General features: G+C 40.8%; 1 protein-coding gene across 6 annotated transcripts in view; it reads left to right on the forward strand.

Moving 5' to 3' along the window:
• CTNND2 (catenin delta 2) overlaps positions 1 to 27,143 on the forward strand; it is a 646,153-nt gene that overhangs the window by 343,600 nt on the left and 275,410 nt on the right. For 5 of the 6 annotated variants that reach the window (XM_039714844.1, XM_039714842.1, XM_039714845.1 and 2 more), the window contains one exon: positions 18,248 to 18,420. In XM_039714844.1, coding sequence (XP_039570778.1) covers positions 18,248 to 18,420 — 173 coding nt within the window. Of the gene's footprint in view, positions 1 to 18,247; positions 18,425 to 26,942; positions 26,984 to 27,143 lie in introns of all 6 variants that reach the window. The other variant, XM_039714847.1, reaches the window with a different exon arrangement.

Below are 27,143 nucleotides of genomic sequence, written 5' to 3' on the forward strand. Positions count from 1 at the left end.
CTTGCCTGGCTGCTCCTCTCTGAAAACATTTCTTCCTTCTGCCATTACTACTTTTTCAAAAGTACTGCTTTTGCATAAATGAAGATAAGTAACTGTCACCTTAAATAGGGTCAGGGGAAAGATGTGTGAGAGCCAATGTAATCACATATAAGATGCTGGAAACAAGTAATGGAAGAGGGATGGGAATGCACAATAAGTGCAGGACTTGAAATCATGGGGTGAGAAAACATGCAGAGGAATGAAATTTAGTTCAGAACAGAGTTATCTCATTAGGGATGTTTCAGGAGACACAGCAGTACTGAACAGTGAATGTAACTCAGGAACGGTATTTTCATGGCAGAATGGTTTAATCTAGTGAGGAAATACATGTGAAAATAAATTTTGTGAGGGCTGGGTATGCACTGTGGAGACAAAAAATTAATATTTCTGACTAGAAATCTTGGGAAAATGCGGGATAAAAGAAGCAAGACATTATTTCCTCCCCTTCCCATCACTGCAACACTTTCTCAAAACTACTACTACTACAGTGACTACACTGTCATCAAAACAATTTCTGAGATAATTAGCTGAAGTTCACTGAGTCTTTACAGAATACACTGTATACAGAATACAGAATACACATCCTTGCAATCTACAGTGGTAGAGACAGGCAGTGGTTTTTCCTTCCGTCATGGCATTAGCAAAAGGAGGGTTAGAAGACTTCTAAGATTACTGAGCAAATCCATTGGCACTTTCTTCCTAACTTAAACCACAGTCTTAAATGTCTGCTAATACAGAAGTCTCTAATTTTAAGTTATCTATTCTTAAATCTTCCACACTTTTTCCTTTGCTTCAGCCTCCACAAAATGACCATAGGACCGGTCTTTAAAGGATTTCGGGGCAGATTCATGAAGCTTTTGGTGTTTATGTTTCTAACTGAAAGAGAATAATTTCATTATTTTTCACTTGCTTCATCACTTCATTTGGCAACCTTCCTTGTTTGCTCTCTAAATCAACAGCACAGACTGTAGGAACAGAGCTCTCGTTGACATGGATCAGAAAACTTTCTTAATAGTTCTCCCAATTGTCTTGATAATTTTTAAATGCTCATTTTTAATTTCAGTTTTTAATTTTTTTTAGAACAAGCAGTTTTTATCAGGATTGCAGTTTTTCCCACACAACACTGCCAGTACTCCAGATGATTTTTTCCCCCCCATATTTTCTGGATACATACTTTTATTTATGTCTGTGACCCCCTTGTCCTGGTGTTCAGGATTAATTGCAGAATTCAGAGCACTGATAAGGGAATAAATACAATGCAGATTTAATAATGCCATCTTCTTGGCTAAGGCCAATTCATAATGCACTTCACAGATGCTACATATTGACAGAAATGCAGGCAATTAAGAGTGTCCAAGTTCTTCTTGGGAAGAAAAATAATGGCTTATCACTCTGATCTCAATTCCACAACATATTAACTCTTTTAGTCATTTGAAACTACTTGCCCCAAATGTAGCACAAATAGGTAGCAGTACCATTTAGATGCTGGGGTTTTTTCCCTCTGAAGAATGAATTATGTTACAAGAACATTTTACCACATGAAATTATATACAGCTGTTTCATTAGACAGATGTGGATATCACTTAAAACCCCTGTCTAATTATGAGGCTGGAAAGGCAGGCTAAACTCTTACTTTATTCTCTTAATTCACTTTTGTTTCAGCAATTTTTTGTAATAAGAATGATCCTCTTACCCAGTGGCAAGCAGATGTGCCAGCTTGAAAAAAGCACTCCTTGTTCAACCTGTATGATTTTATCAGCTGATTTCATTATAGATGCTGAAAATGGATTGAAGCAGAAAGGCACTATTTACACAATGAATGTGTAAAAGGATGTCTGTTTATGTGTTTTCCATCCCATAGCTCTTGCTTTGTGAAATTGCCACCTGTCAGATGGCTGGACATGCTCAATAAGATGAAATTTGGCAACAGTGGACATCACAATTTTTGACAGATGAAGTTATTTCCATTTCATTATCTGCTTTGAGAGCCAGGGCTATGCAGTTTAGTCATTCTTTGTGCACACAAAAGAGGTGTTCTTGTGGGATCTCCTGGTAAACATACACACTAACAAAATCATGTGCTCTTTGAGTATGTTTCCAATCTGAAAAACCCCTAGGAAGTGTGCATGCCCCTCCTCCACTTCAGGATCAGAGTCTGTAGAGTAGAAGTGGCATAAGTGCCCAACACAAGGTACACTATCTTTCTGTCTGCTGCATTAATGCAAATCTGACAGTGTCTGACTCAACAGTTCATAGCTCCAGATAAATCTCTCTGAGTATAAAGTCTGATGAAATTGTGATTTATTATGGAAACTTCTGTCAGTATGGTAATATATTTAGGGTAAATATTTATGGTTGGACATTTTGGATGCCTCTCTTTACTCCATTCATCTCTTCTAAAACAAGCCCTTGGCCAATCTCTACTTCAAAACTTCGGGGTTTTAAAGTCATCTTTGCCAATTTCTAATGGAATAAATCTCTGAAAGGGGGACACCATTTTTCAAAGGGTGGTTTCACAGTTGTGCATTGTATGTTCTCACAGAGAAAGTTGTAAAGGAATCATCTCAACTGTGAGTCAAATTCAGTCTTTTAAAGTAGTTATTAAATATGTAGATTTTTTAGAAATGGGGATAAGATGTTGTTTACTTTATCCATCTCCCCTTTTTGGCCCTCATCACCCTAAGTGCGAGCATGAAATAACTATTAAGTAATTTAATATTGTAATAGCCACTGGCTGATCACAGAGACCTGCTTTCCAGGAGCAATCCTCAGCAGGAGATTAATGTCTTTACAAAACAGCTGACGATGAAAAGCTCCTGTAGATTCATTGCTACACCCCACTAAGACATTGGATTTGATGAAATGAAGCCGGCTCTAGTGCTGCTGAGAGCCAGCTCTTACATCTCAGCATCAGTGTTTACAGCCATGCTGCCTCAGGAAATGCTCCATCAGCACTAAGCATCCTTAGCTTGGACTCTATTGAATATTTTCATTCTCTGTCACAGGCAGAGCTCAAAGGCATTGAGAATAGCACCAGATGAAGAAATGTAGCTCAAACACTGTCATGCAGTACTCCATCACCTCTGCCCTTCTGGGTATCAGAATGGTGTAGCAGGCACATCTTTGTGACTGACATATCACATCCTGGTAAATTCACTCAGTGTTCTTATTTTAAGAGCGTGAGTGAAGTTTTCCTTTTTGGCTGCTTCCCTTATGCAGGCAGGAGAACAAACTTAGGAGCAGAGTCACAGTATGGGCTTTGACCACCAGCATTCCTGACAAACTTTGGTATCTACTGCAGGATGGACTCAGGTCCAGCTATCTTGTTACTCTTTGGTTTGCTGCCTGTCTTCAAATTAATGTGTGATTGTTGCAAGCAGGAAACCTGGTGAAGGCTGAATGAACCATCAGTGTTCAGGGAAGCAGTTTATGCTTTCCCTGGTTTCCTCAGAGGTGGCACAGAAGTTGTTGCAGGTACCCTATTCAATCATCTCAATTCTTCTGTAGCCTTTCTGTAGACTGGTAGGTGCCTGGGTGAGTTTATTGGCTTCCAGGGGGAAAGCACTAGAAGCCACTGGCAGAAGTGCTGTTCAAAACTGGTAGCCCAGTACATGCCCTTTTTGTTGGACCTAAACTTCTCCAGGCTGCCTCTTGCAATTTCCTCTCCTCAGGAAATTCTCCAGCTGGAGATACACCATTGTAACATCCACCCTTTTCCCTTCCTATGCTCTTTTGCCTTCTCTTACTGCACCATCTTTCCCTAAACCACCCACATCTGTCTTACCACATCCTTGTCTTTTGCATCCTTTCTTGTTTCCATTCCCATCTTTTCTTTTATCTTCTTCATCTTTTATTTTTTCACATGGTCTGCAATAAAGCTTGTCCTCAAAACAGATGATCATTCATCTCAGAGACAAAAAAAAAAAAAAAAATCCATCAAAACTCCCCAAAACCCACACACATTTTCTGCATATAAGTGACCTTTCTATCCTGGCTTTTCACATGCTTTCCCATTAACTAGAAGCAAACCCAGATTGTGTATTGCTGTGTCATGTTAGGAGTCCAGAGGTAGCACTATGAGAACATTGCAACTAATGAATTTCTAATTTCTCTCAATTTCTGCACAGCAGCCTACAGGCTGAATTTTTGTGTCAATGTGCTGTGACCTGTAACATGGATTTTCTTGGAGTTTACTTATATCTGCAAGATGAAATGTGTTTATATATAAGTTCCATACTGATGTTACAATATTACTTCATATCTCTGAACGTGTCCTGTGATGAATCTGATTTTATTATCTGATGTCACTTAATGCTATGCAACTGACTTAAAGTCCATGATTGAGGAAAACAACCCCTCACAATCTAGCTTTAGTACTGTAGTACAGAATAGGAAAAAAAACCCCAAAACCCAACAAAAACCAAGCCAGTAACAGCAGGTAAAACATACGTGGAGGGGAGAAATGGAAAGATGAGAGTCAAGACCAGGACAGCAGGAACAATTAGTGGCAACATCAAAGATGGATAGGAGGTAATGATCAGTTTGTAATGCTTAGTCTGTGTCAAACACAAATCCTTTACAAGCAACCAGGTGTTTCCTCATCCGCTGCAGGAAGCAGCTACTGAAACTCGTTAGGAAATGACAGTGACTTATAGCAGCATCTGTAGGAGCAGAACAAAGAAAGGCTTTTGGCATCCGAACCCACAGCGCAAAAGAACATCAGTAAATATTGTGCCTGTGGTATGGGCCAGGAAACAAATGCACCCACATCCCCACGACAGACTGATAAACCACTCACCCTGCTCCTGCCTCAGTGGCAATGCCAGTGCCTGCACACTTGGCTCAGTCTGGAGTGCCAAGAGCCACATAATTCTGGGATCTGCTGATGCCAGCTTGTGAGCATAAGGATTGTGGAGATGCAGCCCTGGAAAAAGAGGTAGTTGGCTTGTTAGCCTATGTAAAATGATGTATGTGGAAGATAAAATTTTGGCAGGTATGGATTTGGGGTTGATTTCTGTTGTGCTACATGCAGTTTACACAGCTCTCAATCAAGCAGGATTTTTGTGACTTCTGTGGTAATGCAGATTAGGGAGCTGCTTCTGTTTTTTCCATTCTGGCCTTATAAATGGAGAAATTTATTTTCTCAGGACAGTGTGAGAGCAGAGAGTGGTGCACATTTGTGTGGACACAGAGAAAGAAAGCAGAAGGGTATACTTTCTGGTTTATGGCAGAGAAGGTTTTGGCAGATGAAAAAGATTGTAATAAAATTTTGACCTTTTTGACTTACTTTTTAATTGACTTCTGCAGCAGAGCTAAACACATTCTGCACTGCCTTACCTCAGAGACCAAATAGTCATTTCCTTTTGTGGACAGAAAAGATTCAGGATTTAAGCCTCTCAAAGGTCTGGAAAAATGGAGTTCTACTTTGCACAAGAAGAGGAAACCTGTTTTGTGCTAGTAGTTAAGTTCGTAGAACAACATAATAGCATAATAGATCTGCTGATATCTTTTGTATTAGATCCATATATCTGTGAGGGGTTTTATAGGCTTTTACAATCAGAAGCTGTTGGGCACTTTTTTTTTTTCCAGCAGTCTAATTTAGGTCTATCAGAGGAGATTTGTCTGTTTGTTTTCTTTTCAGATAATGCATTCAGCTTCCATGTGCCTCATGTTTGTGTGATGTCTGCAAACATCTGATTTTATTTCCTAGTAATAAAAAGGGAACACATTAGTTTAGTACTATTGACAGCAATTTTAGGCTGTGCTAGGCACAGAGGGTGACTAGAAACACTTGATGCTCACAGCTGGTTTTCACAGGTAGAAAACACTTCAAAAATTAGGATTTAATAATGCAAAATACGTTCTTAATGTAGTCGGCCCTTTTTTTTCCCTTTAAACAAAGCCCACACACCATTTTAAATACAGTTATTCCTTTAAAAATGGGAGACTGATACTGAAAACACAGATTAAAAAATGACAATTTTTAACACCAAAACCCAGTGTTTCTCAAATGGAAACATGGCAGTTCTTTCTGAGTTGGAATTTCCTGTTTGTGCTGCAACGTGCAGTGCCTCCTTCTGTACAGGTATTTCTTCTTCTGGTCACATTCACAAATTTATCTAATCCCATTAAGGAGCCCCACTCAAGTACTCCTGTGGTTCCACAGTGACATTTTAATAGAGAGCAAGCTTCTGTTACAGTGAAGTGTTCTACCACTCCTAGCGTTGCACAGTGTCACAGAAGCAGGATCAGAAAGGCCTGAGGATACTATTTTCCCTCTTTGTGTTTTCTGTAATACAGAAATGTAATTTAGTTATCATCCTTGCTGCCCATCTTGTTCTTGTATTGTGTCTATCTATTGCTCCAATAAAGCTCATTGTCCTAATGGCCAATGATAAATTATCTTGTTCAGAGACTATCTGATTTCAATATCTGCAGGGTTTAGCAAATAATTTCATAAAATATGATTAATCTTCTACCAAAAAAATTGTTTTAATCTTGGTATCAATAAAAAACTTACATTAGTAGGGTTATCCTTCATTTTAAACTCAGTTGAGGATAAATTTTCTGTTAAAAAACCAAACAAACAGAAGAAAAAGACAAGGCCAGCTTCTGTATTCTGAGCTTAAATATGTATAAATCTATTCTTGCTCAGTGCATGTATTTTAGTCCTGGTCTGCAGCATCTTCAGGAATTTCTCTCATTAGTAATGGAATTCCAGATTTTTCCTGCTGTCAAACATTACCCAGTATTGCTTATGAAAGAAGATCCGGTTGGTTTTACATTTCGTACAAACATCTGGAGTAACGCTATGCATGATATGGAATAAAAAGCAAAATACACTGAAGTTACCCTATTATGTCAGAATTACTTAAGCTTTGCTGTGTTACCTTACTCCATGAGGTTTAAAAAAAATCTTCTAGGAATCAAAAAATAATTATTTACTCTTGGGATGGAATGCAAACTTTTTTTTTTCTATGTCCTTCAAGTCTATACTTTTATACTACTTCTTGTGGACATTTACGGTGCTTTGCTAGCCATTAGCATAGAGATTTATTATTTCAAATCCTAGAAAATGCCTCTGTTTTCTTCTTACAGTATTGGCAGAAGTGTTACCTTCTGTAAAAAGCATAAGATAATCAGCATTTAATGAAACTAGTTTCTATTTCCAGTTCACTTACTGTTGAAATAAAGTGGTTTTCATCTTTCTTTCCAATAGTAATTAGGTCAGAAGGAGAGTTAGAAGGGGATATCCTTGTATTGTTCACTTATGTAATGGTATCAGCCTAGTATTTTGCACCATTTCTCCATATATATATATATATATATGTATCAGTTATAGAATTCTTGGATGAAAATTAACTTCTTCCACACTCTTGAATGCATTCCACACAATCCTACTTTCCAGTACATAAGAATACATTCTATGGCAGTACTGAAGACCTTTTCTGTATTTGTAGGTAGAACATAGCCCTCTTAATGCTGGTAGAGCATGGCACTGCATATAAATTACTTTCCCTTTTTCTAAAACAAGTTTGTTTTCAGTATACCCATTTAAGATTTGCTGCCTCTCATCTAAAGAGATGTGTTTGATTCATAACAAGGGAGCTGCTTGTGATTAAGCATTTAAAGTATTACCATTTATTTCTCTGTTTTAAGTATGCAGATGGTGTCCCTCCTCTTGCCTTCCCCCTGCCTTTTTTTTGCCCTTCAACTTTCTTCATTTCTAGGGTATGGAATTCCTTTGCTATATTGCAGCCTTTGCATTTTTTCTTGTAACATAAAGCTACTGATATATTTAATATTTAATATCCTAGAAGGTAGATGTTGAAATATTTTCCTAGACCTATTCTAGTTCTAGTATAAGATTTGGAGGGAGAATGGGTGCCATGTTTATTACTGTTGTAATAGGAGAGCTGCTTGTTATCTTCTGTTTGAGGTGAGACTAACAGGTGCCTTGAAAACCCTTCTTTTCCTACAGAATCTGTTTGATCAGTTGTGTTTCCAACTGCAGATCTTAAGTTTTGTCTTGGTTAAACCTCTCCCTTTTCTAATTAAGAAATTGTCTTATTTTTATGATTGCCACAAAGTTCTGTCATCTAATTCCCAAGGACTTTCCTTATTACCCTATGCCTCTGCATTTCTCACAACTTTCCTGGAGACTAGAAAATGGAGAAAGTCTGTACCTTTGTGGCATTGTCTCTTCTTTTTGCCACCCTCTCTGGTACCTGCAGGGCCTCCCTTCTGCTCGTGCAATTCCTCTACTTCCAAAACCATCCTGAATCATCTTGGCAAGAGAGAATTTCTTGACAGAATGTTTCAGATGACCTCAAAAACAGGACACAGTGCAGTGGACGGGATTAAAACAGACAAATAAGGGTTCTTTACCTTCTGATTTGGAAGGAAAGTTTACTCCTCATTCCAGATGGAGAAGTTTATTTCTGGGAGCGGGACTTAAAAAAAGGATGCCAAAAGATTTAGTATCACCAGGAATAAGTCTGTCCACCTTGTCATTAACTATCATCACCTCTTCTCTAATGTCAGATACTGTGGAAGACACCAACAAGTTAGCATCAGACACTCTCTCTTGTTTTGTTGTTCATTTTTAATTATCCATTCCTTTGCAAAACTGGGCAACAAATGGAACTCAGCTTTAGGAGGGGTTGGTAACTGCTTAGTCGGAGTACAGACACTTTAATGAACTAACTAAAAAGTAGGTTGTAGGGTAGGAATCGATATTTTCCACTCAAACTAAATGACCTGGGAGGCAGAAGAAACAAGTAAGTGATGACTTTTTGGTATTTGAGATCCTTAATTAGGCATATACTAACAGTTAGGAGGTGGCTCCTCTCAATGGGATGTGAGGCACCTCAACCTATTAACTCTGTAAATGAATGTTTAAAGGACATTAAAGGAGTTTTGCCAGTGTTTTTCATTCAACTGTTATCCAAATGAGCAAAGCAGGTTGAAGAATGTGTGAAGTGATTAATTACACTAATTAAAAACACTTTATTTACACTTACTCTATAATTTATCATTACTACTTTTGTCAGTTGATCGAAGGTGAGTGAAGTGTTGTTTATAATTGGTATGGGAGCTAATTAAATGGTCGTTCAAGCACGTTTTGGTCTATTTCCTTTGTCAATTAGAACTGGCATCGTAATAGATGACTGACCAAATGGAGATGTATAGCACAATAGTAGTGCTACACTTTACTACTTACTTGGAGAAGCAAATGGGAAGCCAACTGACTTTAAATCTCAAGAAGAAAAAACCCTTCTCCTTTCATTTGCCTGCTATTTTTGTTTGTAACTTCATATGAAAAACTCAGGTAACAAACATGCAATTACCTCACAGAGGGTGACTAGGTAGATGTTTCTGTTGTTTGTACTGTAATTATTTTAGCCAATTCAGAGGTAATTATTGCATAGATTTGGAATACTGAATTAATCATACCATTATTTTGCAATAATGTAGCGCTATATGTAACTTGTCATTATCTGATATTTATTTTATAATGGAAAAACTACCAGATAACATATTATTGAATACTTGTTCCACACTAAATTCTGCTGTGTAGTGTAATACATTAATCCTGATTCATAAATCAGCCTTTTTATTTGTTTTGTTTGTTTGTTTTGGAGAGTTACCATTATCTTGAATTGTTAGATACTGTGAAACTAAAATGTTTGAAGTATTCCCTAAGATACTGTGGTCTAAGGATTAGGAAACGGGAGCAACTTTTCACATGTTTGACAGGCAGACACTAGGGATAGATATGTCAGTGATATCCCCAAGAGAGGAATTTCTGCTGTTTCTTTTTGGGAGTTCCTCCTTTACAAGAAACCCACATTCATCTGACTATTTAGCTTTGTGACACAGCAATGGTGCTACAATGTGACACAAAAACTATAAAGATCTCTGAGTATGTAATAGAGTTAATCCACACTCCTGCAACTTCAACTTGCTCTCCTGTAGTTTAAATAGTATCACAAATACTGATTGTACTTAAATCTTATCAGACGTTCCCTTGGGAAACTGTCCTTAAGAAAAAAGGGATCCTGCTAGGTTGGACACACTTTAAAAAGGAAATCTTAATGGCACAGGAGTAGGCCATCCTTATATGCCAAAAGATGAGCTGATGGGGAAGCAGACCAACCTGGCTGAAGAGGGAGGAGTTCTTTTGCAGGAACTCGGGGGGGAAAGGAGAGTTTATGACCTTTGGAAGAAGGGGTAGGCAACTCAGGAAGACTACAAAGATGTCAATTGATCATGCAGAGAGAAAATGAGAAAGGCAAAAGCTCACTAGAACTCAATCTGTTAACTGCTGTGAAAGATAATAAAATGTGTTTCTATAAATACATTAACAACAAAAGGAGGGCCAAGGAAAATCTCTATCCATTATTGGATTTGGCAGGAGGGGGAACATTGCCAATGCAATTATTGGATTTGGGCAGGAGGGGGAACACGGCTAAGGTATTTAATGTTTCTTTGCCTGAGTCTTTATCAGAAAGACCTCAGAACAACCAGACCCCTGAGCTGGTAGACAGACATGGGGAGCAGAATAGACCTCCTGTGAGTGATCTATTCTGCCACTTAGACACTCACAAGTCTATATGGGGCAGGATGGGATTCACCAGAGGGTGCTGAGGGAGTTGGCTCACCAAGTCCCTGTCCATCATTTATCATCAGTTATCATGATGGTTGACCAGGGAGGTCCCAGACAACAGAGGCTGGCAGATGTGATGCCTGTCTACAAGAAGTGTTGGAAGGAGGAACTACAGGGCTGTCAGCCCAACCTTGGTGATGGGGAAGATTATGGAACAGATTATCCTGAGTATGATCACATGGCACATACTGGACAATGAGGGGATCAGACCCAGACACAACAGGTTTAGAAAGGCAAGTCCTCTTCACCAACCTGATCTCCTTCCATGAGCAGGTGACCTGCCTTGATTATGAGGGAAAGACTTTGGATTTAATCTACCTGGACTTCAGTAAAGCTTTTGATACTCTCTCCCACAGCATTCTCCTGGAAAAACTGGCAGCCTATGGCTTGGACATGGGTTAAAAATTGGAATGATGGCCAGACCCAAAGAGTGGTGGTGAATGTTGCTGCATTCCATTGGTGGCCAACCAGTTGTGGCCAGGATTGGAGCCACAACTAATTTAATATCCTATTTAATATCTTTATCAACAATCTGGACAAGGGGATGGAGTGCGCCCTCAGCAAGTTCATGGTTGTCAACAAGTTGGGCAGGAGTGTCAATCTGCTAGAGGGCAGGCAGGATCAATGGGCCAAGGCCAGCTGCATGAGGTTCAACAAGGTGCAGTGCCAGGTCCTGCACTTTGGCCACAACAGCTTCATGCAGCTCTGCAGGCTGGGGGAAGAGTGGCTGGAAAGCTGCCCAGTGGAAAAGGACATGGCGGGGCTGGTTGACAGCTGGCTGAGCATGATCTAGGAGTATGTCCAGGTGGCCAAGGGCATCCTGGCCTGGACCAGCAATAGTGTGGCCACCAGGACTAGGGCAGTGATTGTCCCCCTGTACTCAGCACTGGTGAGGCCACACCTCAAATCCTGTGCCCAGTTTTGGATCTCTCAATGCAAGAAAGACATTGAGGTGCTGGAGCATGTCCAGAGAAGGGCAGCAGAGCTGGTGAAGACTCTGGAGCACAAATCTTATGAGGAGCAGCTGAGGGAACTGGGGTTGTTTAGCCTGGAGGAAGAGAGGCTCAAGGGAGACCTCATTGCTCTCTACAATTGCCAGAAAGCAGACTGTAGCCAGGTGGAGGTCGGCCTCTTCTCCAGGCAGCCACCAACAGGACAGGAGGAAATGGCCTCAAGCTGCACCAGACGAGATTCAGGTTGGACATCAGGAAGAATTTTTTTTAACTGAAGGGTTGGTTAAGCACTGGAAGAAGCTTCCCAGGGAGGTGGTGGAGTCACGGTCTCTGCAAGTGTTCAAGAAATGACTGGAAGTGGCACTTAGTGCTGTACTTTTGTTGATAAAGTGGTGTTCAAAGGTTGGACTCGATGATCCTGAAGGTCTTTTTCAACCTTAACAATTCTATGATTCCATCATGTGTTTGTTTTTAAAACTCCACTCGTGAACTGGTAGTATTAGAAATATTACAAATTTAATAGGATGAGCTTCAATGCCCCCCATCTCTAATCAGTATCAGTGTAATGAATCAGTCTCTCAGCACTTAGAAAATTGCTTATCTTCTGACACTGGTAAGCTCCTTGTTGCTTACCAGTTGCTACTGGCTTTCTTATATGAGATACTCTTCTGCTTATGACCACCATGGGCTATGATTCAGTAGCTCTGCTACTTGTGTGGTCACTAGGTAAGTTCTTACCCTCAGGTGGAAGAAAATATTTAATGACTCACCAGCTCTGACTCCCAAGCCACATTCCTGTCTTTTCAACTACCGTTGGTGCTGATGCCTATTTTTTGTGATCTCAAATGAAGCTTCAGTCAGCATTAAGGACTTTTCTTTAAATCAAAATTCAGTGTGTTGATGCACTTTGATCTTTGTTGGTTTTGGTTTGATTTGTTTTTTTTAGCTAGAACTGTACTGGAAAGTATCTTAGTATTTTGTTGTTCTGCCATTTAAAATATTTTTGCTTGTGAACACTTGCCATGCAAGAATAATTTATTAAAAACATAAATTAAAAAATTAAATTTTTATGTTGTGATTTTGTTTCCTTGGTTTGATTTTTGTGGGTTTTTTTTAACCCTGAATGACATAATAAGGAAGAGGACATGGTCTGAAGAGAGCAGAAATGACAAGCAAAATATTTTATTTTCAAAGAAAATATTGCTCTTGAAAATTAAAAAGAGAAATGTTTTCATAATTTCATTTTTTTCCTCACTTTTGACCCAGTCATGAATTATAATAGTAGCCTGGATTCTTTGCATCACTTTGCTTCCCGTAATCAACTCCTACTGTGAGGTCCTTGAATTAATAATAGTCTCATCATTTAAGACCACTCACTTCCTTAGTTTGGTTTTTAAATAGCTACACTGCACCTTATTGCAGCATTGTGCATTGTATTTTCAGAAGGAAAAGCAGTGGTCCCTGCAGGAATCCTGCCAGTGCAGATCCCTGTCCCTCATAGGCCAGGGGGCACAGCTCAGCCCCAGCTGCACCATGGGGCTCACCCTGCAATCCTGACCTCCTGCTTCCCCCAGCTGCCCCTTGGCAGAAGCAGGCAGATGCTGTGTGGAAGCTCTCCTCTGCTGTGGTTGGTCTGGAGCCTGGAGCTCACCAGGTTACACTGATGGCCACATGCAGTGTTCTCAGTGCCAAGAACCAGGCTGGTCAGTGCAATGTCAGACTGTTTTGTCACATGCAGTGTGGCAGGAGGATGGCAAATGTGGGCGTCAGTGCTGCTCTGTTTAGTAAGAGAGCACTGCCTCTGCTCCTCTTCCCCATTTGGCCTGAAGTGTGCAAGGTACTCTCAGGTCCTCCACATCTCTTAAACTAGTAAGTTTTGAAATACAAAAAATAATAGCTGTATAATAACCAGCATGACTGGCAGGGGTAAGAGGGGTAGGTAATACAAACTAAGGGAGAGGGCTTCACAGAATGCCCCCTCTCCTCACTGCCTGAATGGGGAAGTCATTTTCCTCTAACTCTGTCAATGCCTGCTAGCCCCTGGGCCTCCAAACCACAGAAGAAATTCCTGTGCCCTTTCTGTGATCCTAGAAAAGTCCTCTGCTCTCCATCACCTCTGAAGTTTCTTTGTGGGTTGGCTTACTGATGTAAGCACATCCTCCATCTACATCTGTTCTCTTCTTGCATGGTCTTTGTTCTCCAGCAGCTGTCCCCCACTTATGTGCACTTTGTGTCCCAAGCAAGACACCACCCTCTCCCTCTCCCTCTCCTTCCATCTCCTTTCGGAGCTGGGTTACAGAGGCCAAGGTGAGCAAGGTAGGGAGGCTTGCACACTGCTCTGCTCAAGGATAAGAGGAAGAGGAAGGTATTGTCTGCAGTAGCTGTCCTCCAAGCTGGAGACAAGTTAAAGAGTTGATTGTTCTACACTGCTCCATCATTTGAAGTCAGTCCACAGAGGTGTCTCTTGCAGTTATGATGGCTCTGAAAATGAAAATCAGTTTCCTGAATTTTCACTCTTACCTCTCCTATTTTAATCAAGGAGGAGAGTGGCACAAACTGAATAAGTGGAAAATTGGTACTGGTACTATCAACCCTGAATAATCCAACATCAATATTCTTTCGCAAGGAATTTTTTTTCATGTGGTGGTGAAAGTGTAAGGGAGAACAGGTATTTATATCTTCCCTATAGCCTCACATAGAAACCAAATAGTACAAAATTTTAAAGCAATATGACAGATCATCGATATCTGCTACACTAAATCTTATGAAGCCCAAAGTGTTTGTTTTAAATTGAACAATTGCAGTAATTATGTCTCATTAAGGGAACAAGTAAGACTGAATTGTGCTAGCAGTTAACTAGTGATTTCCAGTGCATAGCTGAAAACTGAGAATTTCCAGCTGCCTCAACTCTTCTGAAAGCAAATGAAAAACAGTTGGATGAACAGAGTTGAAATTCTGGCCTGGAAGAAATGATAGATTATTGTCAAGAGCCATCAGTGTACAGGACACAAACAAACTTCTCTTCTGAGTGAACTGCAGGCTCTTTAGAAGGTTTGGTTTTACCTTCAGATTAAAATCTCAAGAATGTTAATGAGAAAAGCAATCCATCTTTTCCCTATCAGACAAGGCAGGACTGCTTGTAGTACCTGAAAAACGAACTTGTGTTTTTTCATGGTCACTTTGATTGATCTCAAATGTAGCTTCTAGTTGGTATGCTTGATTTAGGGCTTTGCTATTTACAGGTGAGCAACCACTACTCTATTCTACACTTGCTTGGGCTTTTTTAAAATTCTAGGCTTACTTAAAATATATATCTGTCTCTCTGAAATGACTTTGTAATTATTGAAATGTATGTTCATTTTAATTGTTCATTACTGCTTGTTAAGGTAAAAAATAGACTGCTAAATAAAACCAGTATTTTAGTGAACTTCAAACTATGTGTGCCAACTTTTTACATTCTTTTTTTCAAGGGGTTGGATAAGTTTCTTTAAGTGCATGAAAGTGTTTAAACTAAATGGTGCAGGGAACCCATGTATGTGTTTCTAGCTGGCAATGTAAATCCCCTAGTGAACCACAGTAATATGAAAGCAGCACTTGAAAGCCAGATGCAATGAAAATTTAAACATATTGCATTCATAGCATGTGATAGTTTAATCATTATTTAAGCTTTAGAAATGTCACAGCATAATTACTTTCAGAATGAGTACAAACACTTTCATGCACAAAAATTGCTTTATTCTTGCAACTTTTTCTTCTCATGGGAAACTTAGGCCTTTGTGAAATTTCTGAACTTGATCTTGTTCATCACTTGATCACAGAAAAATTCTCAGTGAAAATTCATAATCCAAAAGATTGAAATAAACCCTACAGATCTTTTTAGAACTAAGAATGTATTTTCTTTATGCTCTTAAAATAAAAAAAAAAATCTGTGAAAGTATTGCTTTCATTAAAGAATACATTTTGCAACAAAACCAGTTAAATGGAAAATGCTAAATAAACCCTATTTGCAGACCCAGGGAATGGAAAGTACCAAAGGCTGGATTTATAAGCACCCATAGAGGATTAAATTCAGCTCTCCTGTGGATGTGATACATTTTTGCTGCCCTCACAGCATACACAGAGCTCTACCTTCTTCTGTACTTGTAAGAAAAATACACGGACCAGAACTTATGTTCTAAATTTGTCCTGTATCTCAAATGTTCTGATGAATGCCATTGATTTTGCAGTATAAATTGTGTTGATATGTAAAATAGTGTCAAAATCCCAGTCCACATTTAGATGCAAACACTTCCTCTTTACATAGCCTACTACGATTTGTTTATAATACGAGCAGTTCAGGTTGGATTTGGAAAATAGCAGTTATAATGGTTCTGCCATTTCTGAGAAATCAGCTAGAGGAAAAATTACTCTCTGTGTAATTCGGGGGTGGGGTTGTTTGCACATTTCTTAAGTGGAAATCTTTTTGGAACAGCTTTACATCCTCATAGCAAAGATTTAAAGGTCATAAAAACTGCCTTTGTATCAGGAATGTACTGAAAGTTATTTCTGGTAAATTCATTGGAATTTTTCCATTGTGAGTCTGTTTAAAACTGAACTTACCACATGTTCTGTAGGAGCAAAATCACTGTAATCATTTCACATCTCTTAAGGCTTATGTCACCTTCTGTGCTCTCATGAGCTTGTTAGTGCTAACCAGAAGATGAACCTGTCATCCCTGTGGAGCCACTGAGTGTGCTACACATGACAGCTGTTGGGTTGAAGGTAACCTATACAATGGCCAAGGTATAATTCTTTTTCCTCCTCTTGTATTTCACTTCCTGGGCCCAGACACTGAAAGAGACTAATATCAGTGAAGAGAGAGAGAGAGAGGATTAAGTGTGTATTCTTTAATGTAGCTCTCTGTATCATAGAATCATAGAATGACAGAATGGCTTGGGTCAGAAAGAATCTTTAGGATCATCTAGTTCCAACCCCCCAGCTGTGGATTGGGATATCTTCGTGTACACTGGGTTGCTCAGGGCTCCATCCCATGTGGTCTTGAACATTTCCAGGGATGGGTTATCCACATTTTCTTTGGACAACTTGTGCCATTGCCTTACCACCACAGGGAATAATTTGTTCCTAACAGCTAATCTAAAGCTGCTCTGTCTCTGTGAAGCCATTGTGATGCCACTACATTCCCTTATAAAAAGTCTCTCTCTCTCTTTCTTGTACGTTCCCTTCAGGTGCTGGAAGGCCACAGTTAGGTCACCCTAAAGCCTTTACTTTTCCAGACTGAACAATCCCAGTTCTCTTAGCCTTTCATCATAGGAGAAGTGCTCTATCTAACTTAGTGGCCCTCCTCTGGACTTGCTTCAACAGGTGTTCTTCCTGTACAGGGACTCAGAGCTGGATGCAGCACTGCAAGTGGGGGTCTAAGCAGAGTGGAGCAGAGGGACAAAATCCCCTCCCTCCCCTGCTGCCCACGCTGCTTTGGATGCAGCCCAGAACATCTTTGGCTTTCTGGGCTGTGAGTTCCCATGGCTGGGTCATGTCCAACCTCTCCAGCACCCCCAAGTCCATCTCAGCAAGGCTGCTCTGGATCTGTTCATCCCCCAGCCTGGGTTGATATCAGGGTTTACCCCGACCCAGGTGCAGCACCTTGCACTTGGTCTTGTTAAACCTCGTGAGATTCCCATGCACCCACTTCTCAAGCTTGTCCAGGTCCCTCTGGATGCCATCCCATCCTTCAGGTGTGGCAACTGCACCACTCAGCTTGGTGTCATCTGCAAATCTGCTGCAAGTGCACTTGATTCCCTTTGTGGAAAACTTGGGAAATTTGCTATGTGCATGTGGTAAACTAAATGACTCGTACATGAACCTAATGAAGATTAGAACATGTTTTAGTTCCACAGAACTACTAAATAACTGTGGAAAGTGTTCATGGTCCTGACATGCCCTTCATTCTGGCAGCCCCAGTTCAGGCTCGCTGCCTGTACTTGGCTCTCCTGTTATGCAGTGCTGTAGTGGGGAAGATAAGACAGCTGAAAAACAGTCGTCAAAGATTCACTGAGATCAGGGTGTGTCCTGCATGATGAGAAGAGCAATTAATATTTTAAAGGCTGCCATCCATCCCTACAGGCACCAAAGTATTACATCACTCTGTACAGGACAGTGGCAGTAATCAATAGATCTAATGTGCTGGGGGCTCAGGGAGGGACAAGTTAGCATTTCCCAGGCAGAATGACTGGATATAATTAAGAGAAATAAACAAGGCTTATCCTTAGGGAGAAAAAAACCCTCATCAACTATTCTGAGTTGAAAAGCAGGAGTTCTCTACCAAATAGTATGGTTGGATTTGTTCAGGCATAGAATTTGTTCACCAGTCAAAATGATACATTTCTTGCAAAGAAAGCAATGTGGTCTGCTGCTTGAACATGATGACTGAGTGGTAAGGAAACAAAGTAATGCATGTATATTACTGAAAAGTCAAATTCTGAAAATCTGAAGGAGATACATCTGAAAATTTCAAGACTCACTTGACAGATAATGCAGGTATGCTCTTTTACCAAGCCTTTCTAACTGCTCTAAAATCCTGTCCCCACAGGGCCCAGCCTTCTCTCCCAGAGTGCACTCCAGCTCAATTCCAAACCTGAAGGATCCTTCCAGTACTCAGCCAGCTACCACAGCAACCAGACCCTCGCCCTGGGTGAAACAGCATCCGCCCAGCTCCCGTCCCGCAGCAGTCAGGCCAGAGGTGCCATCCAGAGCTACAGCCAGGTATGTGTCCTAAGCAATCGTGGTCTCTCACACCTGAAATTGTGTGGAGCTGCCAGGAAAGAGCTGTTCAGTGCTTCCCACACCTGAATTTCTGCTTTACTTTCTGTCTCATTCAACACACCTGCAGCAGGGTGGAGTTACCATCTTGATTTTTCTAAATCTCCGGTGGGTTGACTTGCATAGTAATAAAGTAATCCTGATTATCAAAGAGATCTGCATACCAGATTAACTTACTTGCTTGCATATATATTTTGGTAATAGCATGTTCAAGCATTTAGTTTTCAAAGCAAATTTCTGTCCCTGTGCTGATTAGGAGTCCATCCTAAAGTCTAGGACCTGCCAGCATTGCCACATTACTGAAAGCAGTAAGTGCCAGGAAACAGAAAAAAAGCCAGGCTGACACCAGATGTGAAACCTGCCTGGGACACCAGGCATCACATGGTGCTATGGCCTCATCTCAAGTGTAGGAAACATTTTTTTCACCACATATAGTAGGACTGTCACCTCTACATTTGAAACATTTTGAAAGATTGTCTCAGATACTCATGAACACTCTGTACATCCCTCTACCTGTCTAAACCATCTCTCCTGGTCTCACCTTCTGTGATGTTCACTGTGATATCAAAGCCTCTCAGGGGAAAGTTAAACTTCACTTTAGACAAAACTGGTTCATGCCTCTGTACCTAAACAAAGTCTGACTGGCTTGTGTCGGTCAGCACTGGTTATTTTCTCTGTTTAGATGTTAACCATCCTAGCAAAGCAGATCATCTCAATGTGATACCAGGACATTTTGCAGTTCAAGATTCTGTACAAGAGAGTAGTTATTTGAATTTCAAAGCCTTAAATTGCTAAGAGATTTCAAGTATTAGAGTCATTGCACAGTTTGTGAGATACTGAGACAAATACAATATTCTATGCTCTCAATTTTCTCAGAAAAGTTCCCTATTCTATAAGACTGAAAAATGAAATAAACCAGAGTTAAATTAAATTTCAAATTTTGTAGGTAAGAATAGAGTCCAAATATTAAGCACTGGCTATCAGTGAATCATATCCCCAAGTGCCACATCTGCATGTCTTCTAAATACCCTCAGGGATGGTGAATTGACAACCCTTTCAGTGAAAAAAATTCTTCCTGATGTCCAACCTGAATCTCATCTGGTGCAGCTTGAGGCTATTTCCTCCTGTCCTGTTGGTGGCTGCCTGGAGAAGAGGCCGACCTCCACCTGGCTACAGTCTGCTTTCTGGCAATTGTAGAGAGCAATGAGGTCTCCCTTGAGCCTCTCTTCCTCCAGGCTAAACAACCCCAGCTCCCTCAGCTGCTCCTCATAAGATTTGTGCTCCAGAGTCTTCACCAGCTCTGCTGCCCTTCTCTGGACATGCTCCAGCACCTCAATGTCTTTCTTGCATTGAGAGATCCAAAACTGTACACAGGATTTGAGGTGTGGCCTCACCAGTGCTGAGTACAGGGGGACAATCACTGCCCTGCTCCTGGTGGCCACACTATTGCTGGTCCAGGCCAGGATGCCATTGGCCTTCTTGGCCACCTGGGCACAAGCTGGCTCATGTTCAGTTACCTGTATCAGCACCCCCATGTCCTTTTCCACCGGGCAGCTTTCCAGCCACTCTTCCCCCAGCCTGCAGAGCTGCATGAAGCTGTTGTGGCCAAAGTGCAGGACCTGGCACTGCACCTTGTTGAACCTCATGCAGCTGGCCTTGGCCCACTGATGCTGCCTGGCCAGATCCCTCTGCAGACCCTGCCTACCCTCTAGCAGATTAACACTCCCAGCCAGCTTGTTTTGTTTTTCTGCAAACTGATTGAGGGTGCACTCCATCCCCTTGTCCAGGTCATTTTAAAGATATTAAACAACACAGATCCCTGGGGAATTCCATTTGTGGCAGGCCACCCACTTGATGCACCTTTCACCACCATTCCCTAGGCCCTGTCACCCAGCCAGTTTTTTACCTAGTGAAGAGTGCACCCAGCCATGCCATGGGCTGCCAGTTTCTGCAGGTGAATCTTGTGGAAAATCGCATCATCTGGAGCTGTGCTTTTTGAAAAGCATCATACCCTGGGGGTTAGCCTGAAAGACTGTAATGCAGTCTTTAAGGAGGCTGGAAAAATCAGATCATGGAAATGGAGCAGGTTATGGGAGCAACAGAAACAAAGTGGAAGTGAGAGAGGAAAGAGAAAGAATCTTTTTTAAAAAAAGGCAGGAAGGAAAATAATCCAGATTTGTAAAGGTTAGAAATAGATATATTCTTAATATAAATTCTATTATACTCATTGATAGAAAAAAAGAATTTATGGAGGGGGAAAAATAATTACTTAGATTTTTTAAATTGAAATTACACTGATCAGATATTGCTTAGATCTGAGAAGCTCTCATCAACCATCAACTTCAGAGAGAACTGGTTTCCTTCAGAAAGGTAATTAGTAAGTTAGAAAGGCAACATTTCCTATCCTTTGTTTTTCTTGGTATGAGAGGACAGAAAATAGATTTTCTTTTTACTTTCATACACACTGTAGGATAGATATTCCTGCAAGAAAATATTTCAGAGAACTTAATAATTTTTCACACCATGATGCTGCAAAAGATGCCTGACAACTTCAGATGAATTAAAATATATTTTGAAAATACTAACAAACTGTCATATAAACTATTAATTAATACCATTAAAAGTATATAAAAGGGGTTTTAAAAGAGGTAAACAGAAAGAGGAAAATTCAAAAGTCAAAATTAAAAAATTCTGAATATGACCATTGCTGATCCTGCAATAACAGGGAAAAAAAGTCAACCCTAAGAATTGTTTTGCTATACTTACTATAATTAAAATAAGCCTCAGGAGCTGAAGCGTCTCAGATTGTGATAATTTCCTTTGGTATTTGTGTGCAAGGAATATAGCTATCTCTCAACATGAATGATAGTCCAAATGCTTGCAAAAAAAAAAAGTAAATAGTCCCAAGGCCAGCTGTGACAGCAAGAACAATTTGTGAAAATGCAATTGTATAAAAAAAGAGAAACTAATTAGTCTTGAGACTTCCTGTACAGTGTTGCAAAGTGCAAGCTAACATTTTTGTCAATTTGGTGGAGTTCATTATAGATCATAGAGTTTTTCCAGTGCTTTGCCTAGTTCAGAACACAAAACTTTTATCTTCCAAATACCACTGGGATAGGATTTCTTAGCAAAAACTGCTCCTCTGGCAGGGAATTATTCTGCTTCCCAACGGAAAACTGCTTTTTAAACTCAGTGTCCAACCAGGTTTAGTGCAACCTTAAGAATTATCATCTAATGATGCAGAGATATCAAAGGAGTATAAAGTACAGCATGTACTAAGAAGAGTGGTTTTCTGCATGCTCTGCCATGTGTTTGCAAGGGGACAGGAAAGGAAGTTTACATTCTGGATGAGGACTTGTTTAGATGTTGGTAATGTTGGTCTTTTCAGAGGCTGTGGCAGCAACACAGGTAAATCCCTACTGTGTATTATACAAAAGCATCTGATATTTTTGGACTGAATAAGCTGGCACAGAATTGGAAAACTTTATAAACAAAAAAGTATATGGAAATTAAAGGTGATTAAAAAGTCTTGATAATCCATTTTACAGTTGGTGTTCTAAATTGTCTCCTTTTCCTTATAAACAAGTTTGTCAGACCACCACACATCACTAGCAAATGAGTGCTAGAATACATTAAGCTTTTAAGCAGAAACAGGCTGCTTGATAACATACCCAAACAAAAGATAAAATAAATATTTTCCTTCTGGTAGGTATGGCCAATGACGATGTGTTTAATACCAAATTCCAAATATAAACATAAGATTTTTTTTTGTCATAAAGGAAACAAGATGAAATCCTAAGACAGATTACTCTTATTACAGCACTTGGAGAACACTTCATTAGTAGAGGTTATGGCAGTGGAAATCTGCAAGGCTGCTTTGATTCTACCATAGGTAATGACTGTTGCATTCACTGCTGCTTTAAAACCAGAGATGGACCATCTCTGGACACTCTGAAAAGATCTCACACAATTCTATTTGTGGATGCAATTGTGTGCAATTACCTACCTTCATCTATATGTATGACCTTTGAGAGCAGGATCAGGTAGGCTGACAAATTTCCCTAACAGTGTCGGAATTTTAGAATGGAACAATGGAATAAAATCAGGAGAAAGAGATAGAATAGGCCATATTTGAGGGATCCAGAGGTATAGTCTGGCATCTGTTATTATATAAGAGCATTTGAACTTAGGTAGGTAGCATCTTTCTAGTCAGGATAGGAACTTACACATTACATTAAAGCAGTCTTGCAGAAGAAAGGCCCTTCTATAGGTCCTGCCCAAAGACTGAAGGGTGCATTCCAAAACTAGAGAATGTCATGCAATTTCCATGCCCTCTTCTACCCTTTGTAAGAGTGTTGACTGCATTGGACCACAGCAGAATGATGTCTTGAGTGAAGCCTTATGGAAGGTTCCTTGGACTTACAGGAAAAAAGTAGCCCTCAAGAGACTGGCAAGTCTAGCAGTCCTGAAAAAGCTCAGAGCATCACTGGGACTCTGAAACGGAGCTGCACCCATGGAATGTCTCTAGAAAACCCAAGTCAGGATGAATAAGTTTTCTGCCTAAAGCTACCAACACACACCAGTAGTTAAAAGCCAAAGGGGCCTGGAGGGAGGTTTTCTACACAACTTGGAAAATCCTTCCTAAAATCAAAAGAAAGGGTCTCCTCATGGACCACAGTGTATATGACTATGTCAGTATTCATCAGATGTGACTTGTTTGAGATTATGAAGGCAAAGAGATCCAGAAAGCAAAATGAGCTGAAAACTGACACTAGCATTTACTGCTAAAGTTCATCCAGACCTAAGATGGGCATGGAGACTTAAACTTCTGGGAGCAATCTCCAAGAATCAATATACTGATTCATAATTAGCAGCCGACCCCAAGGTTTCACTTAAAGGTGTCTAGCCATTTTGTAATTCCTTATCCATGAAAAATTTTCTGCAGAATAAATAAGTCAACACAGTTATTTGGCCCTCTCAATTCTACTCTATAGAACAGAAATCTTATATTGCAGTCTTTTATTTACTTTCCTTGGTTAAAGTTCCAATTTAAATGATCAATGGATTGTAAAAAAAACCAACCAAACAAAAGCAAACAAAAAACCCAAAAAAACCCCAAACCCAAATAACAACAAAAAAATCCCCACACAAGAACAACCAAAAAACCCACAGAAAAACCCAACCCCCAAAAAACTAATTTCCTGGAATTCTGGGCATTAAATGCTTGAATGAACAGGCAAACAACAGTTGGACTGTTCTCTAGTCTCCTATAACCTAACTGGATACCCCAAATAATTTTCTGTATGAAGCTCTAAAGATACTGTTTTGAATCAGTAGAAAATGATCTTAGTAACATTAAATGGGAAAGAAAATATTTTTATAACTGTGCTAATGTTCTCATGTATTTTTCACACATTCCTGTTTCTAAAAAGGATATACCAGAATCCATATATTGAATCCAAATAAGCAAGGCTACTTTTTGTTGGAATGCCAGGGAAATTAAACCCCTGTGTCTTGGAAGAGATATTCATAGGGCTGTAGTAAGAAAGTCCTTGATTTTTATTCACATCTATAAAATAGGATTATGATAGAGAATATAATTACTGAGAAGCAAATTTGCTCTTAGTTTATTAGCTTAAACACAGTTTTGTTATCAGGTTGACCAAAATAATGGATAAATAGAAAACTATAAGGGAAAAATACCATTGTATTTTATTCTTCCATGTGGAGTATGTCACATTGCAGGGTGAACAATGACGTGTCTTTATGTCTGCCTTAAGCCACAGACAGGGAGAAACACAATGAAAAACTAAGCCACATTTTGTCTCTGAAAAGATGTGTGGAGAATGTTACTGCACACTTGGCCCTTTGAAAAAACCTAAGAACCTCACGGTACATTTAAGACAGGTCTGAGATTAGTCACATCCTAAAAAATACTGCATGATAGTGTTTTCATTGCAATCTGTTCATCCATAAGTTCTCTCCTTCACACAGAGCAAATGCTTAGCTTTTTAGGAAGAGCTATATGCTGCATTTTTAATTAAGCATTTAATTATTGTGTCCCACCACTACACCTTGTTCCCTACAACAAATCATCATGAAATGGGATTTTTTTGGGTTTTTTTGAATTACTGCTTGCAGAATGCCCGCAGCTTTATAGAGGTTTATTAGGAATATGGGATAATACTGGTTTACTCGAAATTAATTACTCTAAATCCTTGACACATTAAGCAGTGTAGAAGTAGATTAGAAAAAGAAATTTTGTATACATGATGACAGTGCTTGCCTAAAACCCTTAGGATGAACAGCAAACTGTTAAAGTTACCAATGCGTTACCAGTGCGTTGAAGAAGTAAGTGGTGCACTGGTAACATTGCAGTAGACTGTATTTTGGAACACTGTTTATTAAAAAATTATTAGTAGTATGCCACTTAACAGTCCAAAAAGTAAAATTTATTAATAAATATCAATTGATAATGTAGCTAGTTTGAATGACATTTTGTTAAGTGCAAAATTTGCTCTGCCCATGTTGTCTTAAATCATGCCAACCTTTTTTTTGTTTAATGGAAGTTGTTACCATATAGTCTAAACCTGGAAAATGAAAACTGTACTCCTGTCAAATACATTATTGGACAGTCAGCTGAAGATTAGCCCTTCTTTCCAGTTTAAAGCATATACGGTAAGTAGCTCAGCGTGAAAGTAGCTTTTAAAAGTTCGCTGATGTTCCCACAGTTTTCCTTCACAGTTTTACTTAGGAGCCTTTCAAATGAACAACTTGAGATTGTTGATCATTTTTGAGACTGTCATGACTTGTACTTGAAGCTGTGGTGTTTGTTACTCTCTGCTGCAATCCGAACAGTCCAGCTCAAAAGAGAGCAGCTACTTCCATCTGTGAGCCCCTGGCAGTCACCCTACAGAGCACCTGGAGTGGAACGGTTTACATTTCATTATGTGTAAATCCATTGCTCTGGGAGGTGCAAAGCCTCAAAGTCAGGGAGGTGTGGGTCTGGCAGTGCGCTCTTAAGAAGCCTGAACAATGCCAGTGCTGGTAGCTTCTTCCATGCTACTAACAACTGGGAGCAAAGCTCCAGGAGGAGCTTCTCCAAAGCCTTGTTTCTTGTCTCTCTCTAGAAAAATACATATTCTTCCTCCAGACACAAAGCTTTTAAGATGAGGGGCAGGCTCTAAAAGTAAAAAAAAAAGACAGAAACATTTCCAGTGGGTGTACATAGGAAGAAGTACAGATTGCCAGCATTTTGAATCTTGTTTATTTTCTGCTCTGATTAGTTATGTTGTCCTCACTTCCTGACCAAATCCTTTAGTGAGAGCAAATAAACCAAATTTCATATCAGGAACATGGTGCTTTTGCACACTTGTTTTTTTGTCGGATGCTACTGGAAAACCGCATTGCTATTCAATGTATAACAATGCTGCTGTTGGCATTCACAACACCTCTTTGAATTGAGTCACAAAATTCATTATTCACATTTTAAAGCTTCTTCTGGCTAAGGAAATCAGTAGCTGAGAGGCATGTGCGTGTGTTGGGCAAAGCACCTCAGACCGATTCAAACTATGCTGTCAACTCCGAGGATCCAGAGCACTTTCTGAGGTTTCCTGAGTAAATCCCCTGCCTAACCAGAAAAAAAAAATAGTATCTGAATCTAACAGCGCATCTTCCAACAGAGCGCTGAGCTCTCACTCACTGCGGGGTGCAGTTATGAGAGGCTTTTAATGTTACCAGACTCACAGATGATCTCTTGAGCCGAAGATCCCCGATAAAAAAAAAGGGGGGAAGGGACGGGGACCGCCTGTGAGTGAGGGCGAGCTCCATCCTCTGCAGCTTCAGAAGCGGCTCAGGCACAGAACCGATATTTCTCATAGGCAGTATCTCCCGAGGATTTTCTCTCGCTCCCTCTCCCCAGCTCCCCTCAATTACTGGTCTTAGAGGGAGCCCAGCGCTGCCTTGCCCGCGGGTCGGTGCAGGGAGCTCTCTCCCTCCTTCTCCATGCAGATTCCCCGCTGGATGCGGCCCAGGGCAGCGCCCGGCCCTGGCAGCTCCTCCCGTCCCCCCCGCCCCCTTCGTGCGCCGTAACCGAGTGCGAGGCGGGCGCTTGCCGTGCGGCCAGGGGGGCTCGGCGGGCACCGGCCGGGCTTCCCTCCCTCCGCCCTTTCGCACAGGTCGGGGCCGCAGGGGGCAGCCAGCCTCTGGCGCGGTGCCTCTCCTCGCAGGACACAGATTGCTGGAAACCGAGGAAAGTTACTCGATTAAAGGCTATTCCGAGGCTTCGGCCGCTCTTCTCTAATGTATGCAGAATAAAGGGGCGCGGGTGTATTTATCTGTGTATATGTTCGTACGTAAGTATTTGAGCCGGGGCTAACCCTGCCTGCTTTAGGAGCTGGCCGGCGAGCGCGTTCCGGAACCGGCGCCCCGGAGCGCTGTGCCCCACGGCCGGGTGCCGGCTTCAGCCGTCGGGAGGACTTTCGACGCCTCTCGGGCCGAGCCGGCCGCTGTTTTTTCCCTGAAAGGCCGGGAATGCTTTAGCAGATTACCGACTCCCGTAATCCCGCGGGCGCCGGGTGCCGGCCTGGTTCGAGGTCAGCGAAGGGGCTGCTCCGGCCGGGCGGGCCCGCACCGCCCCGCGCAGGGTCGGGGGGGCCGGGCGCCCG

Source organism: Passer montanus, unplaced genomic scaffold (genome assembly GCF_014805655.1).
Source record: "Passer montanus isolate IOZ18808 unplaced genomic scaffold, ASM1480565v1 scaffold31, whole genome shotgun sequence".
In the NCBI taxonomy this organism is placed as follows: Eukaryota; Metazoa; Chordata; class Aves; order Passeriformes; family Passeridae; genus Passer; species Passer montanus.